At 33.3% G+C, this 19741-nt stretch overlaps 1 protein-coding gene across 50 annotated transcripts in view; it reads left to right on the top strand.

Moving 5' to 3' along the window:
- The first annotated feature begins 8637 nt into the window (after window positions 1–8637).
- Mhc (myosin heavy chain) overlaps window positions 8638–19741 on the top strand; it is a 35789-nt gene continuing 24685 nt past the window's right edge. For 13 of the 50 annotated variants that reach the window (XM_065359340.1, XM_065359358.1, XM_065359335.1 and 10 more), the window contains exons 1-8: window positions 8639–8793; window positions 12358–12625; window positions 14750–14893; window positions 17663–17819; window positions 17938–17965; window positions 18056–18254; window positions 18344–18407; window positions 18488–18586. In XM_065359340.1, the coding sequence (XP_065215412.1) occupies window positions 12419–12625; window positions 14750–14893; window positions 17663–17819; window positions 17938–17965; window positions 18056–18254; window positions 18344–18407; window positions 18488–18586 (898 nt within the window). In that variant the 5' untranslated portion in view covers window positions 8639–8793; window positions 12358–12418. Of the gene's footprint in view, window positions 8794–12357; window positions 12626–14561; window positions 14706–14749; window positions 14894–17662; window positions 17820–17937; window positions 17966–18055; window positions 18255–18343; window positions 18408–18487; window positions 18587–18735; window positions 18840–19510; window positions 19615–19741 lie in introns of those variants that run through there. The other 37 variants (XM_065359354.1, XM_065359345.1, XM_065359383.1 and 34 more) reach the window with 9 other exon arrangements.

The raw sequence follows: 19741 nt of genomic DNA, 5'->3' as shown, positions 1-19741 counted from the left end.
TAGAATTCTGAAATCAGATTCATAATTCATATTAGACCTTTCTCCAATATTACAAGATAGGTGGACCATCAACAGATTTTTGAATTTTCCAGCTATTCCAAAACTATTATTTACTCGTATTCAAGTTTTCAAAAGTTGAAACATCAAGAAATTTGTCATTCAGTTCCATTATTTTGCATAAATGGAGTTTCTATTTCTGTTAATGACACTCTCATCACTCATCAGTGGCATGCAAGAATTTTTTCAAGAGGAGAGAAAAACTTGGTTACTGTTATTAGTGATACAAAAGTCAAAATTAAAGATAATTTTAAACAAGTGAAACGAAATCATTAAAACCAAAATATATTTCAATTTGCATGCCTGGATTTTGAAGACCTTCATTTGGAATTCCTTACAAGCGAGGTATCTATGTCAAACAGCACGATAATTGTTGCACCGGAACAGAAAAAAAAATGAATGAAAAGAGGACTCCAAAGTACACTACCAGTGCGAATTTCAGCTGCTGAAACTTATTTCGTTATTTCTCAACTTTCGACGAATTTTCGAAAATCCCAATTTGACCCGCCACTTTTCATGAAAACAATCAAAATAATTATAATCAAAACAAGAAAGGCCCAAATGTTTCAAGCCATGCTGCTCCAACAAATTTCCAAAATCTCCCGATTATTCATATTCACAGGGATCCTCTCGATGTGTCCATCCGAATGAACCGTCTCGACATGTTTAAAGCATTAAGTCACATTTGAAGCGATTTCCAATCGAACACCTCGAGCGAGGGTTTTTAACCAGAATATTTAATTGGAAAAAATTAAATTTTTTAAATCCACACAAATGGCTGTACGTATCTTGTTTAAAATCAAGCTCCCAAATCGAAATTCCTCCCTTTCGAGCCATTCTGCAGCCTCCAGCGCGATGTTCGATTTCTCCAGAATTTTAAAATTTTTCCAGAAGGTGTAGACATTAATTATAGGGCAGCTAAAAATCGAGCTGTGGCTTGTCTTCGACCTGTTTAAAAGATTTATCTACATTTGACTCGATTTCAAGACGGACACATCAAGTGCCTTTTTTCAACAGAATTTATTAGATTTAATAGGTAGATATTCAAAAAATCAAAATTTTTCTAATCGTAAAAAAAAGTTTTGAAAATTGAACGAATTAGACATATCTTGTCAAAAACTAACTCTCTTAATCCGAATTTTGAAATTTCGAGTCATTTTGGAGCTACCAGCGTGATTTTCCATTTTTCCGAAACTTTAAAATTTTTCCAGAAGGCGTGGAAATCAACTGAGCAGCTAAAAATTGAGTTGTGGCTTATCTTCAACCTGTAAAAATTTTTAGACCTGAACCAGCACTAACGTAGTTTGAAAATATGTGCCAAAATCGATTGAAAGGGGTCACGAAAACGGTTAGTCCGAGTTTACAAGGGCTGAATTTCATTGTAATTCTATTTATGGAATTTTCTCAAAAAACTGGAGAATTTTACAATCCGCAGGAGGCTCTATAATTGCTCAAAACCATCACCGATCGACTCCGAAGATCGAAAATGATGCAAGTTATAATTAATAAAATATCGGCCTTTCTCGTTAATTTAAATAAATTTTTGATTTTTTCATGGAAAATAATTTATCTAAATTCGAGATTTTAAAAATACGAGTATGCCAAAAAATGAGAAATTAATTTCAACAGCTGAATTTCAAATAGGTGGTGCACTTTGGGAGCCTCCGATTCAAAAACGTTTGCACCAGTTGGGAAATTTCGCTTGCTGGACACAATTTATATTTTTTGGAGCTAGCAGGCAATATTTCAAAAACTTTAATTTGTTTTTCTTTTGCTAGTACATACATACTTCCTGAATATACGAACGTAAACGTATATCATTGTAACTTGTACGTATTACATATAAGAGTGCTCAAATTGAATGTAGACCTCGACAAATTCACACCCAGTCCAAAATGATACATGTAAGTAAATTAGTAAAAATAATACAGTCAGACTATGTTAATTGATAAATGAATTGGGAAGTATAAAACGAAGCCAACTTTGATTTAATTACTTTTCATAAGTTTCATCGTAGACTTGTTTAATTACCTACTAATTTTTTTCTGTTCAAAAACACGTTAATATGAGTAAAAAAATACTCTATTTCGTTATTTGGATATGTTTTGCCATAGCAATTAAGATAGACTTTTCTTCTTGACCTATACCTACTACTTACTGTACCCAATCAACGCCCATCAACAATTTTTCATTAAACAGAGCAAACGATAAAAATAAATGTGATTCGAACTCGTATACTATTATTGGGGTATTATTTTTATTTTGCACTGGCTTATTCATTCATATGAACAAAAATCTTACATATTGGGACGAAACGATGAGCTGCTTTTTACACCAAATCCATAAAATCACGTCATTAAAAAGGTATTAAAATCTATTTGCAATGTATGCTCATGCTCGTATTGCGCTTATTGATGAAAAATATGCTTACGCGCAAAAGCTCGTAAAAATGCTAGTAGCTCGACGAAGAAATCATTCTCAAAACATATTGTGATCATCGGCCATTAAAAAATTTATCGTAAATAAGATCCGGAAAGTTGTATTACCTACGTTGGTTACGGTTAAGCGGTGACATTTATAGAAACACATTACTTCTGAGTCACTTCGCAGCTATTTTGTGTGTACGTAGTACATGAGTATATTCACAATACAAGAAAGAAATCGCCAGTGTTGTAATGAGCCAAATTTTTTTCGATTTAAAATTGTTCAAATAGCATGAAACCACACTCGAGAGCTCGAGAACGTCGCCTCGTGCTGATAATTCGCCGGCTGTGTAATTTAAATTTACTCAAATATATCGTATTTCTTGGCCCAGTAAATATGAATTGTTTTTTCCTCATTAGGCGATAAATAAGTATTAGGTTTGAAATTTCTTATCAACCGAGTAGAAGGAAGACCCATCGAAGGAATTGTTCCAACGAATTCACCTGAGCTGTAAGATTTCTCCATCGGGTCGTAAAAATCCATTAGAAAGTTGGGGGCAGAGTAAGTGTTTCTGAAATTTAATGGTTCGAGTGATGAGTCTTCGGAAGCAAACCAGACAAGGTACGAAGCTGCAAATAAATAAAAAAAATGCGTGTTTTTTTTGCACCTTTAAACATATTAAGAACGGCTATCGTACGTTGTCCGGAACATGGACGGAAAATTCTTAAATAAAGATATTCATCTCAAGTTTGGCTCCGGTCCATGCAATCTGATTTCGCTCATCGTTCGAATACGCGCTTTACACGTCTCAACAGCACATCGGTATTCGCCATATTTAAAGTTTACACGCTGATTACAGCGCGCGCTGCTGTTTACTATCTTATCCATTAATATTCGCACGGTACCACGAGTATTTTTTTCGCCGGTCTATACAAAAATTAGTCAATGGTTTTGCGAGTATTCGCCTAGTCTATGTCTTAATTTACTTCACAAAATTATGTAAACAATTACATATTGAGCGTGTAATTGGGCTAGGAATTTTTTCATGATAAGGGATTTTTGACGTGGGTTTGATTTGAAATCGAATGACGTGCCAGATGAACTCTAATAATTGAGGGGTGGGGGGGGGGGTTCTCAACTGACTGACAATCTTTTCAACGAAGGAAAATTTTGATTTTTAACGAATTTTTGAAAATTAAAATTATAGGTTCACTTCCAAGAAAAAGTCAAAATTTGATTAAATCGAAATAGAAAGCTGAAATTTAATTTTCATCCTATTTTCGATTTCTCGAATAGTAGTTTGGTGATGCAGTTGAACCATTCTGGAGCCTACAGTAGGAATTCCTTTTTTGAAAAATAACATGAAAAAAATCTTTGAATGTACAGAAACATATTTTGAAAAATTATAAATGTCTGAATCCATTAAAAAGCTCACGAGAATGACAGATTCGAAAAATAGGTGTTAATGTTGACTTTTTGAAAACTGGAAGATTCGAAAATGCGTAAGAGACTCTAGAGTCAACATAAAACTACAGCCAGTCGATTCGAAAGATGAAAAATAGGATATAAATTCAAATTTTAGCTTTCTACCTCAATTTGATAAAATTTTATTTTATCCTAAAAAATGACCTAAATTTGAATTTTCAAAAATTCACCAAAAACTGAAATCGAAATATGTGTAGGTACAGAACTCGTTATTTCTTCAAGGAAAATTAAAAACAAATTCCACATACTCGTTCACTCTCATTTTTTCGCCATTTTCCATAATTTATGGCTATTCACTCATGTACCCTACTTCCCCACTTTCTCCCTATTTTAGTCGACTACCTAAGCGACGAAAAAAATCCTCTAGCACCTTCACAACATCAGACCGCCAGTCTATTAATATTACGTATACTTTGTTTGTGAATAAAAATGTTGCGGTGTTCGGTGGGAGATGATTTATTTTCGGTTGGTTGTATAACCTAAATATCGCAGCCAAGATATTGACATCAAATTTTTGACACATGCTTCAGGTTGGGACGTCCTATTTAGAATTTAATTTGCTAAAACACTGCCAATCTTCAATTACAAACCGATTAATTAAAGTTCAATGAATTTTTTTGCCTTGGCCGATTTGTGTGGTGCTAAATTTTTTAATATCGTTGGATTTTTCAAAGGAAAACAATTAACAGAGAGGTAAAATTCAGTTCTGTTAAATTTATACCGGAGTATTTTTCCAACCATCATGATGATTCAATAGTCATCGGAAAAAAGTCAATTTTAATTTGTAAGCTAACTAAAGAGCATGATGTAATATGTAGTCGTAAAATGATGTTTCATCATTTCATTCAACACCTATAACCCAAATTGGTTCAGTTATAATTCAAATTGGAACTTTTAAAAAGTAGAATTTTGTGGCCTGAAAATTTCATTCTTCATCAGTGTTTTGTTTGGGCATTCAAAAGCAAAACCATTTTTCCATACTTCAGCACCTTACCTTTTATTCAAAAAATTGCCCGGCAATCCCCGTGAAAAGGTTAAAATTCCTCTAAAAATGACAGAATATACCTACATTTATTATTGATCGAAAAACTTGCCCAGAATGATGACGAAATCTATTCAAAAAATATGGAAATAATCTTTTCAAAACAGAAAAATTACCAAATTACCACAAAAAATAAAAAAATACTGGAAAATTCATGAGACATTATGATCCAAAATCTCTCCAAAATTGTCTAAAAATCTCGAAAATCATTTAAAAAATCAGTTAAAAATGAAGTTACTCTAATATTTTCTGGAACCAGCGATATTAATACCTCAGGGCGGAGGGTGGAAGATAAAGGTGCCCTTGTCTCGAACTATTTTTCCTTCATTTAAACGTATTTCATTTTTAAAATGTTAGATTTTAAATTAGGTTATTTTTTCGCTGAATCAGATTCAAGTTTCCTCAAGCTTTTCTACGTGAATAGAAAATTTGCGTTCGTAAAATTCTGAAAAAAATACGATAAAAAATATTTTGATATTAAAAACTGGTAATTTTAATTCTAAAGTTTCATAGGTAAAATTCAATTTCAGTCAATTTTTTTGTAAGATTAATCTCTTCTCCACAAAAAAACTCCTTCCTGACGTGGACGTCAAAGATCAAAACTCAATTCAAAATAAATAATTTATTCCATAATTGTTCAAAAATTTATTCTTAACTTACTCGTTCGAGGATTCAAAACATTAAAATTCAGTTAAAATTTACCAACAAATTTTTTCAAAGTCATTTGAGGATCGACCAAAAAATTAAATCTCCTGTAAAAAAACATGAAAAAATCAATTCAAAGTTAGTGATGTCATCATGGTAATTAAATTAATCTTTGCAACGTTTCAGAATTTCCTCGGAATTCGTTCAAAATTGGTCAGCTCCATATAGTCAGTAGATCAACTGTAGGGACTTTTGAGAGAAAAAAATAGTTTATAGCTCTTCCAATAAAAACCCAATCAACTCAAAATATTCAATCAGAAGCCAGGAGATCAAAAATTTCAATCAATGTTTTCCCAGCACAGTCAAGTACGTCAATGGAGAAAATAAACTCACAAGAAGACCACTCAATTTTATCTGCCTTCGATTTCAACAAAAGTTGAATTTCTGGACCCACTTCTCTCTTCTTCCCCAAAAAAGACTAACAAATCAGGACAGCATAAAAAAACATGACAAAAGCAGTTCAATTTTCCGGTGGAGAGGGAAAGAACAATTTTAAAATTCTAAAAAAAGCTTTGAAAATACAAGGATTTTCATTCAAAATTCAGAAAATTTTTTCCTCACTGATATCAAACTTCTAGAATTCTCATTTCTCAAGAAATCTGGAGTCTCCAGCAAAATTTGGTTTTTATCATTTTTCAAAATGCTATTTAAGATTTTTGGAATTCATTTCAAACATTTGGTTCCTAGCTGATTCTAGAGTTAATGAATAAATGAACTTGTTACTTTCAGCGTTTGACATGTTAAATAGAAGAAAAATGTTAACAAGGGAGGTAGATATTTCAACATCGAAATAACAAATGAAATCCCTCACCAGCCAAAATTTCAGGCGCTAAAGCGCTTTTTTCATTTTATAGTAATTTTTTGAAAACCAAATTTGGGCCAAAAATATGAAAGTCAAAATTTTATTTACTTATTTGACATGAAAGCTGAAATTTTGACCAGCCGAATCGATTGGAAACAATTTCATATTGCTTTGAGCAGTTCATGAAGCCTCCAGCAGATCTCTAGAAAAATTAATTTCCTCAAAAATTTTACCCAATGAAGTTGAAAAGCTACCACTTCCAATCTATTTGAAAGGTAGAAAATAGGGCACGTACCAAATTTCAGCTTTATAGGTCAATTTGGTGAAATTTTAATTTTTTGGTCAAATTTGATTCTCAAAAATTTCCCAGAAATCAAAAATGTAATTTAAAACTTGAAATTTCGTCTGGTAAAGTGGTGATGTATGCTTTATTCGGTTTCTGCCGGTTGGGATATCTAACTCACTTATGACTATATTTTTGAAACTGTTCGACTGCAATTCGCTGAAAAATTAGATTCTCAAGTATGGCACCTCACATAAATGAAACAATTTTCCAGTGGCTGAGGTCAGTTTCTTTTGTCTTGTGCATACGTATTGTAAAATAGAAAAAAATTGATATGTACCTATCTTCATTTCTTGAACCTTGGTAAAGATTCTGGAAAGGATGAAATTTCATTTTGAGAGCTCAATGGTCAATTCTAGATGGAAAATTAAGTTTTATCAAACCACTACCGATTTTTTCAAAAACATGAACATTTCAGCATGTACCTACATTTTGATGAAGTGATTTTCGAATTTCTAAAAATTCAATAAAAATAGAAGAATTTGTCAAAGAAACCGAAACCTGTGGTTACCTAAGGAACTTTTTGGATGCGCACCATTCTGATTTCTAAAGAAAAACTTTACCCCTCCCTCACTTTACAGCTACAAATCCACCAGAAACACTCTCACAATTCAATAAAAAATTCTGTCAATTTTTTTTACAAAGATGACTCATTTTTTGAGCTTTTTATTTCTGGAGTTACTGATCCCGTATCCAAAAAACATTCAACCTCTAAAATGGTCCATAACAAGGAGAAGCACTCCCTTCGAGTGAAATCTCCCACAGACATAGCAATTCATCGATACAATAAACAAACGATTTTTCGAACACTTCAAAATGTCATAATCATCGAACGTGAAATTCGTTATTTCATTTTCATTGCCAATACCATTATTGTTTTGTTATTTCATCGTTGCATCAGCAGTCTGAAGTTAAACGGTATTTTCCACTCACTCAAAATTTTATTAATCACGTGACACGTATCGGTGAGATTTTTATTTCCCTACTTTAATTCGTATAAATACGTGAAGCATTGTATATGTAAGCGCAAAATTGGCAATAAAATGTAGTACGTACAGTAAATAATTAACGAGGAGAAGAATATCACGATACACGTGATAATTACCTCACCCCCCCCTCTTCCCACCCTTTTTGGCGAATTATGGAATTTGACAAAACCTACTAGCATGTTTTTACTGTCGAGGTATTTATAATGTCTCAAGTTGTATAAAAATAGAAAAAAAAACTTGACGAGGAAATCCACGCCTTTCGAGGGGAACAAGAGAAGGCAAAACAAATCGGGCTAATTTGCCATTTTAAAATTCTAGAATCGGATGACTCAGAAATTTAATCCATCGAATCAGCTCACGTCATTGGCTAGGTACTTCAAAATCCTCGACATCGATGACCTTGGCTTGAAAGAATTTTCCTAAACAATTATCGTCACATATCTTCATTTCTGTCGCCCACGTATAGCCAGCAACCTTTCAATATTTCGTCAATTAAATTTAATTTTTTTCAAAGAACACCAAGCAACGGAAAAGAGAGTATGCCAGTTGGTCGTTTATTCATTCATACTCTCGAAGAGGAAAAAAGCATTCAAGGTCAACACCGGTATCGGCAACGATCGGCGAAAAACCTCGTTGGAAAATCTGTCTAACCTTATCTGTCGCTCGGGCTCGCAACGGCGACGATGACGAACGCCGTACAAAAGCTCGACTAAAATTGAAATTTAGTCAAGTTTCCTTTCGGCTTAGGGAGGCCAAAAATGGTCGTGCGTTACCATTGCCTATTTTTAGCCAATGAAGAGGCGTATTACTTACCCGAGTTTCGCTGTGTGTGAATTTATATTAGGTTTTGACGCACTAGCCGCAGATTTAGAGCAACGGCTACTTGTAGTGTACGATTTGAATCGTTTCTTAGTTTTGTGCATTCGTGCAGTACGGACTGCTACAGGTAAAGTTCAAACAATCGTTAGAATAAATTAAACATTTTTATCATTTTTTTTCTTATTTTTTTTCTATTTGCAAAAGTTTTCGTGATTTTTTGTGATTTTTCGATCGTGTTGGTGCGTTAAATTGTGGTGCTGGATTTTTTGTGCTGGATTCATTATCATTTAATTTTCATTCATCTACCTACTACTATATTTATGTGAATAATTTGCTATATATTTGTACACGTTTTGGACGAGTAAGTTTTTCATATTCTACATTGTATTATTAAAAGTGAATTTTCAACAACATCGATTCAAAAGCGGCGGAATTGTATCAAATTTTGGAGTATTTAATTCATCTACACCTTAAACATATCAAATCCCGTTCGATCTACAATAAGGCCAATGTGTCACGAGATCTAATTAACGAATCGAATTTCAAATTGAGCAGTATTATGTACCAATGGAGCAAGTATACGAAAAAGGAGGGGGGTTCCGAACATTCATCGGTACTTTGGAAATTCGATACATTTGATGGAAATGTTTGAAGAAAATTATACGTGTTTATTGACGACCCCCCCCCTTCCTATTCTTCGGAAATTTGAAAAATTCTGGCAAAGCGAGAAGGCGAAATCTACAGATCAATATTTTGGTATCTAAATCTAATGTTACATAAAATTCATAAGGAAGTGTCTGTTATCTTTGCTTTGAAGACTTGACATTTTGTTCATTCGACTGTGAGACTATTTCTTTAGAACTTTCAACGTGATGTTTTTCTTCAATTCTATCTTCAAAGAAAACGTAAATTTTAACGTTAAAATCTGATCGAATAGTGTTTTAAAGAAAAGGCAAAAACATTAGTGAGAACTTGGAACCAATTCACTGTTCAAATTCCAGAATTACAAATACCACGTTGCCACATTTCATAGATTTCAAAATGATCAAGAAACATGTGGAAGTGATGTTTAGCCTCGGAGTGGGGTGGGGAGTATATTTCTAAAAAGTGGACTACTCCCTCTCCCATCCATATGATCGAATCATGATGTTCGGTGCCTTAAATGGTTTGAGCAAAGATACAAAGCATAGAAAATTTAAGTCGTCTTTACTTGTCAATTTTTGAAAAATGTAATTTTATCTGGAATATTTTTGTAAATTGAAATTTTTCTTGCCTCGTATTCACATTGGTGATGAGATGAAGGGAGAAGGGGGTCTAATTGATGAAATAATACTCCACTTCACTCCATCCCCTGACATCATTTTAGAAGCTCAAGTTACTCCTTCGTATCTTTCATTCAAAAAAGACACACCTGCCTTTCGATAGGAAAATGCTTCAATGTTGCTGGATTTCCAATGAAATTAAACTCGAACATTGCAAATTCGAAACTAATGTTTTCCCAGGTCTAAAATTAGGACCACAAAACTTCACTGAAGCCATTTTGAGAGATTTTCCGACATAGTTTTTCATCAATTGGTGCCTATGCCAGCCTTTACCTGGAATGCCTCCCCCCTTCGGAAATGTTTGAGGTTTCAGTAGATCAGGCAACCGATGAAGTTTCCAAGGTTGCGTAATGAGGATTTCAAACTGGCTAATGACGTCAGACACCTCCACTCTGGAATTTCTTCTATTTTTATATTACTTGAGACATCATAAATACCTCGACAGTTGTCAAATTCCATAAGTTGCCAAAAAAGGCAAGGAGGCGGGATTTACTGTCACGTGTGTTTTTTTGTCAATTTTTTACTGTATTTTAATTTATTGCCATCGTTTCTCATGATCAAAAGAAAACTTTCAATACCAAATTTTTTACATCAAAATGATCGAATTTTATATCGAATAAATGAATCGATAACCTATCTTTGTGCCTAGCCTGTTGAAACGGATAAATGCCAGCTCGATACTAAAATCAATTATTCTCAAATTTCGATTATCAAAATCAAACTCAAATTTGTATTCTTCTTTTTCGTAAAACTCTCGTTTGCAATTGTTCGAATAAAACAAAATGAATCTTATTTTGTGCAAAGTACCAACGAAATTGCCCCATCTTTGAAAAATAAAATCTTTGTGGCTTGAATAATTTTGAGATGGAAATGTTTCTAAAATAAGACTAGATGATTTTCGAAACTTTACATGATGATTTTTCAATCCAAATAGAAAAAAAATGTCTCAACGTCGCATCCAATGATGATCTTTGATTTTCAAAAAAAATCTCACACTCGCGTATACGCTACGAAACTCTCCCCACTTCCTCTAAAATCATATTGACAGTAAAAACTATAATAATCTATCACAGAACTCTCTTCAAAAATACCAAATTCAAAATATGAACCTAAACATTCAAATAAAATAATTGATAAAAACCGGTACACCCATTTGAACCCAATTTATTCACACCTCGAGAATATATTTTAGAAACTAAATTGGTGCTCGGATTGGTGCGAAGCCCAGCCACACCAAAGAGAATATGTATAATTAAAGCACGTGCTAAATAATTGATGCAGTATTGAAATTACAATCGGACGGTTTAGGTATCCGAAAATATACACTTGGCAACGATTCATCTTTGTATTTGGTTCGTTATACTTTATCACTTTTGTCATCGTAGATATAAAGTTACAATTGGACGTTAAATTAGTCCAATGATGATCAACGCAGCAAAGGGAACTTTCCGTTAAATGTTGCCAAGTGCCAACACTGAGGATTCTTCTTCGGAGTTGGTGACCTTTTATTTATGAAGTTCTATAATGAGTTAGTATTCCTAATGAAGACTATATAAGAGACTGCAAAGATGATTAATTCGTGTTTTGAAAGAGCAAGATTATTTCTAGTATGTGTTAGAATCACATGGTAGGTATATTCACGTCATGGCCACCTTCTACTGGCCCATTTCATCTTCTAAAATTCAAATTTCTCAAATTCACGAGCCAGCATACCCTCGCCGAGAATATAAAAAATTAAATTTTGATTATTGAAAAACTTGATCATGCTCGTACATCGATTCAACCAGAAAACCAAGTTTAATTTAAAAACTCTCAATTGGCAACGCTGACTCAACATTTGTCATTGGCCAGAGAGCCAGCGACAGACAAGAATGCAACAGTCCAGCCAAAAAAATGTGTACACTAGCAAATTATTCAGTCTAATATGGTCTTTAGTATAAACTAACGCCACCCATTCTGATTAATTCACACCTCAGCTTATATTTAGAGAGCTAACAAGGCGAAAAAATTGACATCCTGCTTCCAAAGTGCATTTAAATCAGACACGCTTCCCTCGTAACGCAAATTACGAAAACTTTACCCAAAAGGAAATAGAACATCTGCTAAAAGCTTCTGGACAGTTACCAAATTGGTAAAAACATGACAGAATTATTATACGTGTTTATATTTCCTAAAATAAAACTACCAAATCCCTCCACTCTCTAACGTACATTTGCACATTTCGCGCTTTAACGTCACAAGTTTATATTATACATACGAGTACCCGGTGCTCAGTGCTTTGAGCTTCGTGTTTCGCGTGTATTATTACATACATACCAGACTTTACGTGTTTATACGTTATTTTTTAAAATCAATTTTGCTTTTTGCAGAAACATCGTGGAACTGAACGTGCAATTTTTATTATAAGTGCTTGTTTCAATCTCTCAAAGAATGCCACGCCCAGTTAAACAGGAGGGTGATGATCCCGATCCAACCCCCTATTTGTACATATCATTGGAACAAAAACGTATCGATCAAACCAAGCCATACGATGCCAAGAAAGCTTGCTGGGTTCCCGATGAAGCTGAAGGTTTCGTACAAGGAGAAATCCAATCTACCAAAGGAGACTTGGTCAATGTTAAATTGCCCGGCGGAGAGGTAATACCGGGATTTCAATGTTTTTTATCATAATAATTAATAACTATACGGTAGAAAATAGAGAAATTTAATCAGAGATTGTACCAAATGTCATCAGTGTACCTATTTACCACACAGGTTTACTCAAAAAAGAAAAATTATCCATTATTTTGAAGCATTTCTTAGTGAAAAAGGAACGGTTATTATGAAAAGGATCGTTTTTTCACCTTGTCTTCGTTTCCTTTCCTTGAAAGTTGTTTTTTTTCTCGTGAAAAAATAAATCCGATACTAAAAAAACTCAAAGAATTTGGATTATTAAAGATTGTTAAAAAAACAGCAAGTAAATCAAAGTTGTCAAAAAAATAAAAAAATGTTTAAATTGTTAAAAAATTTTCAAATTTTTCAAATTTGAATCGTTTTTTATATTTTGGGAATCTTAATAAACTTCAAGTCTCTCTCACTTTTTGTTAAGACTTTGAAAGTATTTTAGCTTCCTAAAAATATACCTACACGATTTCAAGGAGGTCGATCTGAAGGTCATTTGATATCAATGAAATTTTTCCAGAGCCATTCTGTCATAAAAAAAAGGGTAATGATAAATAATTTTTTTTGATAAGGGAGGAGGGTTGAAAGTGAGAAGTGCTGAGAACTCGGCAGAACTGGAAGAAAACGACAAATTTGTAAACTATTTTCTCATAAAGAAATCAATTTCGAGAATCGAGAAGGATGGGCGAAAGTCAAGAATCTAAAATTTTAGAATAAAAGCCATCTCAAGCATTACCTTTAAAAAATAACCTTTCCTTTCTTTTTTTTTTTTTGGAAAAAATTTAAAAATGATTCCAGAAGCATAAACATTGAATAACAAATTTGATTGAAAAAAAATTGATACTGGTTCATATGAAAAATATTTCACCAATGTTCCAAAAGAACTAAAAGGCTTACCAGTTACCACTTCACCCTTTCAACAGCTCGAATTCTTCGAACACTCTTGTTTCAATTTGAGTAACACTGAAAAGCACTGGCTTCTTATCGTTGGCATTCTGATATGAAGCGAAATGATTCCCGATCATGTGACCTGCAACATTATAAATAGTTTTAGTACAAACCAAAGTTTTGTACTATTTGCATTAAAATCTGCCATAAAAATATCCACATTATGAACAAATAGTTGATTGCGAAATTCACTCAATTTCGTGTTCATATAATTATTAGGTGATCAAGAAAATCAAATCAGAGAACAGCAATCTCCACTGATCTCAAAATAAATTCATTCCTTTGCGGAAATCCTAAACATTTATACCACGCCCATCATCCCCTCTCCTAACAAATTATGAATCTAAATATCATGTTTCAACATTTTTTCGTGAGTAGAAATGCATAAAGTCAAGATGCCTAAAAGGCTTCTAGAACATCTCTCTAAAATGATCAGTACCTCTGATTGGATATACATATTTGTAGCTAATCAGGCAAGTGCCCCATTAAAAGTACCTATTTGTAATTTTAAATAAATTAGATGCGCACACTTTGACTCCTTTGTCGACTGGTTGAGACCAAAGTCATTTTTTCCCCAATATTTACAAAAAATGAGATTGCTCCTGGCGCAGAACCCCCTCCCTCATTTTATTGCCTCCTCAACTTCGCCCATATTTGGAATTCATTTTTTCCAAAATGAACACGTCAATTTTTTTACCTCACTTGTATCTGCTTCATTATAAAATTTTCATGATGACATTTGGTACATCTAAACTGCCTCATTTCTACTATCGGAAGGGAAACCAATCAATACGAAGCACATACATCAATTTTAAATGAGATCTTTCGAGATCATTTTCATTTTCTATCGACATCGATAATTCGAAGTCCGAGAGGTGAAAATCTCCCTCGGATCTATGTGCTATTAAATTAACACGATGTTAATTCATCATACGCTACACGTAAAATGCTGTTATATGAGCAGGAAAAAACCATGAAGAAAGAGAATGTCTTTCCGGTCAATCCGCCGAAATTCGAAAAAGTCGAAGATATGGCCGATTTAACGTATTTAAACGACGCAGCTGTTTTACATAACTTGAAACAACGTTATTATGCTAAATTGATCTACGTAAGTTATCATTTATAAATAACACTAACACTTATGTACTGTAGGTGAAAGACTTCAAGAAAGAGCAAGTAGGACAAGTAAACCCGCCCAAATTTGAAAAATGCGAGGATATGTCAAATTTGACGTACTTAAACGATGCCTCTGTACTTTATAATTTGAAAGAAAGATATTACGCTAAGCTCATTTACGTAAGTCGAAATTTTTTAGCGTGCGAATCCCGGATGTGGCCTGTTTGCTTGCGTTGCCTACGTATACCTTTTGCAGCTGTATACCATGAAACCATATACTGTATTGTAGTACCTTACGCAAATGTAGCCAAAAGTAGTACCACAGATCCGTTATAACGATTGTAAAACGTTGAAAAAATAATATCATCGCGAGAAATTTTTTTCTCATCTTTTACTGGCAACGAAAACTAGAACGGTATTTTTTTTAAGCCATCGCAGCCTTGAATTTACATAATAGTTCATGGCGCCTTTCGCGCGTTTAAATTTAGAACACAATTACCTCATACATATTTGTACTAATTTAGTAGGTAAGTATGCTTTGAGGTGACATTTTTTTTTTCATCATTCGACGCGATGGAGTATTTTTCAACGTTTTCCATACGAGTATTACCTATCCTGATGTTGGCTATTTTTTGTTTTGATTTTTGAATCAGGTCAACTACCCAACCTGACGGATTTTTGCGTGCATTTTTTTTTTTGATTTTTGATTTTTGTTTCCTTCATGATTTCATTGTACAATATACCTCATCACTGATTCATTTGGATTGAGTATTCCTTTGAATGAGTTTTTTCATAGCTACATCCGTAGATGAGATTTTTTTCAATGTATAAAATATCAGGCCGATAGACATAACCTGATATGAAATACCTATACTTTGCGAAAAGATAACACTAAATTATTTACGATAACTGGTGCCCAATGTTAGGCTTCGATAGCTTCGCAATGGGCACCTTTACCTAGTATTGGATTTAGTGTGTTTAGACTATAGTAGTTTGTACCCAGTTTTCCTTTAGAAGTTTTTAGATTGAATAGAGTAGTTTGCGATTTTTTATCATTATTTTTGAACTTGAAAAGTAGAATATCAATAGCTCGGTATGGTTTTTTGAGCGATTTTTTTTTTCGAGTGGCTTTAAGTATATATTCGAAATATCAAGTCTTTCTGACAGTACTTGGTAATCTAAGTTTTAGCATGTAGATTTTTTTCTATAGAATATTTTTACGTAGCTTACTTGTACATATTTGTCATTTTGAAATCCCACTCTGATTTCAGTTAAAAATTTGAATACCATCTTTTTTTCAAAAACAGATTTCCCGTTGAGGAATTCCAAAATAAATAAACGTTTTCATTTTTTTGAGTCATTAATGAGAATATTCAGAGTTGGGAATTCAAAATATAATCTTCTAAAGAAAACAATAACCAGGAAAATGCCATCAAGAAAATGAGGAAATGAGTGGTTAAAATGCTATCAATATTTTCTCATTCGTCCTATTTTGATTTGTCTGGCAGAAAAAATTCCAATCGAAAAATCCACATACCTTAAAGTGGTTGAATGGACACTCGTATATTTTGAAAAAAGTTACTTATACCGAGCATTGACTGAGTAGATAAATTTATCTTTAAAAAATTGAAATATTAGAGCAAAAATGTTTTGTGCCCTACCAGCTCTCAACTCGGGGAGGAGGGGGGATTGAAAAGTATTGAAAATGTGTATTGACCCCTCCTCATTTTCAATATTTTGGTACTTTTGAAGTCAGGGGAGTCGAATCGAGAAATTAAAAAAATATTCGAATTTTGGCCCCTTCAAATTACAAACCGTCGATAAGTCACATCATCTTAATTTCACTTTTGAATTTTGATCAAAATTTGGGACCTTTATGCCTCTTAGGGGTTTTGAGATGCAGTTTCGAGACTTAATTTGTTCTTTAAAAAATGGTGAAAAAGATATTCACTGCAATTGTTTTCAATTTTTAAACGATTAGCTCTCAAATTTTTGTATTTATCATGAAAATTCAAGTTTTCAGTATTAAAATAGGTATCCCATTTATTTTTTTCAAAGACCTACAAGCGATGGATTTATTTCAAATTTATTCAGACCTGAGATATGAACCTTTGAATTTTCGACACTTTCGCGAGAAATCGAAACTGCGTAAGAATAACGACCCTTGACAAATAATAAACAAATTTGACCCTTTTCTGATGAATTTTAGAGCCAAAAAATTCAATTTTTTAGAAGTTTAGCCATTCCAAATAGTGTAAGATTATGAGATTCAAGACGTAGGTGTCTGCGGATTCTTCCTGCCCCAAAAATTTGTTCCAATTTTACTACGTAAATTTTGAAGCAAAATAAGAAATGAAACAGGGGGTTTGGGCCAAAATTTTGTAATTTTGTCTTGACAAGCCTCTGTTTTTCACCCCCTCCCTCCACAAACTAATAAATTACGGATATTTCGGATTATCTATCACATCAACTTAAGAAGAGGAAAAAGGATAGTTTTTTCCTCGAAAAATTTTACTTGTATGTTCGACATGTCGATTTTGTTTGGGAATTCCAGTTGTCTATTAAAACATATCATATACTCTGTCTAAATAAATTTCAATACCTACAAAACCATATATTTAGTCGTGTTAGTGACCCACTTGACGTCGGTTCATAACCTCAGGTAAGTATGCCTTATTTTTGATATTTCCAATCATGAAATTGCTGGAGAAATCCCAAGTCTTAAACCGAAAGAAACCGATTTTGGAAAATGGGGGTAAGATCAGTCAATTGGGTCAGCATGTTGTAGGCACAATTTTTGTCAATAGGGCGACCACCTCCTCCTCCTCTATTAATGATTAAACCACAACTGGCATTTTCTTGGAACATTTGATTCTAGATATACTTTTATGCATAAAAGAGCAACTTTTACACGAAATTATCAAAAACTACGTATTTTTCTTTATTTAGACTTACTCCGGATTGTTTTGCGTTGCCATCAATCCTTACAAAAGATTCCCTGTATATACGACTCGCTGTGCTAAATTATACAGAGGCAAGAGGCGTAATGAAGTTCCTCCTCACGTATTCGCCATTTCTGACGGCGCTTACGTCAACATGCTTACAAGTAATTTCAATAAAATACAAATAAATAAACTCTCAAGCTAGGTACCTATTTGAAGAAAAAAAACTATCACTAATCAATTTTTGTTTTCATTTTTCGTTCCTTCAAATTCGTACAACAGACAAAGAAAATCAATCTATGTTGATTACGTAAGTATAAATTATTTTTCACTCTTGGGCCTTGTGGTCTGTTTAATGACGACGAGGCAATGTAGTTAATTTACACTTTGCAATTCTTAGTGGTGAGTCTGGTGCCGGTAAAACTGAAAACACGAAGAAAGTAATCGCTTACTTCGCCACTGTTGGTGCCAGTACGAAAAAAGATGAAGCCGCTAGCGAAAAGAAAGGTACATTGGAAGATCAAGTAGTACAAACTAACCCTGTACTTGAAGCCTTCGGTAACGCCAAGACCGTCCGTAACGATAACTCTTCTCGTTTCGTAAGTTTTTACATTATATTTTTAACTATCGATACAATTTTCACGATTTAAAACTCGAATAAAATAACATTATTTTCGTAATTGTTCAGGGTAAATTCATCAGAATTCATTTCGGACCCTCTGGAAAATTAGCCGGAGCTGATATCGAAACTTGTGAGTATTTGCACTTGAAAAAACTGAAGATTTTCTACTTTGAGAATTTTTAATTAATCGATTACGCTGCGTACCTACAGATTTATTGGAAAAAGCTCGTGTAATCTCGCAACAAACTTTGGAACGTTCCTACCACATTTTCTACCAAATTATGTCTGGCTCAGTTCCCGGCGTGAAAGGTACGTAAACGTTATCCATACTTTTAACCAAACTATAGGTACTTATATAAAATGTAATTTTATTTCTCTTAAACGTAACTTATGCAAAATTGAAAAAAATATACTATAGAAGACGTCGAATTAATTCTTGGTTGTTATCTTCGATATAGACATGTGTATGCTCAGTAACAATATACACGATTACCATTTCATTGCTCAAGGAAAAACTACAATCCCTAATGTAGATGATGGAGAGGAATTTAGTATTACTGATGTAAGCCTTTTAAAATGGAAAAAGAGTAGAAAAGTTTTCGAGTTTGTTTTCATAGTGCTTTGTAGATGAAAGAGATAGACGAGTGCGATTTCGCTTCATTATGTACAGTTATTTACGCGTGTTAGGAACCACTGACGTTTCCTTGTATACACATTTTTCTCGTATTTCAACCGCCATCATTCATATTAGACATTAGTACCTAGCTACCTACATTAACATGATAGACCTACCTACATACATTTTCATCCATCATACACATCAGTATGAAAATGTTGCATAGTTTTTGAACCTGTACCTGCATTTTTATCTAGTTAGTTTTGATCTTTTGATTAAGTAGTACCGAGTAAAACCATATACATGATTGGCAAGTTTACACGACAAACTTGAATGAAATATTTACACGAAATATCAACACACAAATGTAAATATTTTCGTAAGGTTTGCACCTCGTATGAAGATTTTGATTTTGATTTTTGAGTTTTGATTTTTCCCACGATGATTTTTTTTTTTTGAAATATAGATGATTTTTTTCCCTTCTGTATCTTAGATTTTGTATTTTGAAACATTACGTACAGTAGTTATTTTTTTTCCATTTCCTATAGGTTCGCTCCTTCGACCGAGCGAATACTATTCGTACTAACCTTTTTTTGTTACCTTTTAACATTTTACAGACATGTGTTTATTATCGAATAACATTAACGAATATCATTTCGTAAGTCAAGGAAAAACTACAATTCCCAATGTAGATGACGGAGAAGAATTTAGAATTACGGACGTAAGTTTTGTAGAGATTTTGTATTGTCTTTTGGAGGGACAATATGTAAACGCTTACTTACTGCTTTAGAGAACACCTTATCACATCAGCGCTGTGTTTATTACACACGTTATGTATATTTTAGTAA

Source organism: Planococcus citri, chromosome 3 (genome assembly GCF_950023065.1).
Source record: "Planococcus citri chromosome 3, ihPlaCitr1.1, whole genome shotgun sequence".
NCBI classification, from domain to species: domain Eukaryota; kingdom Metazoa; phylum Arthropoda; class Insecta; order Hemiptera; family Pseudococcidae; genus Planococcus; species Planococcus citri.
The sequence above is the reverse complement of the archived record's forward strand: the minus strand, read 5'-3'. Positions and strand labels throughout refer to the sequence as shown.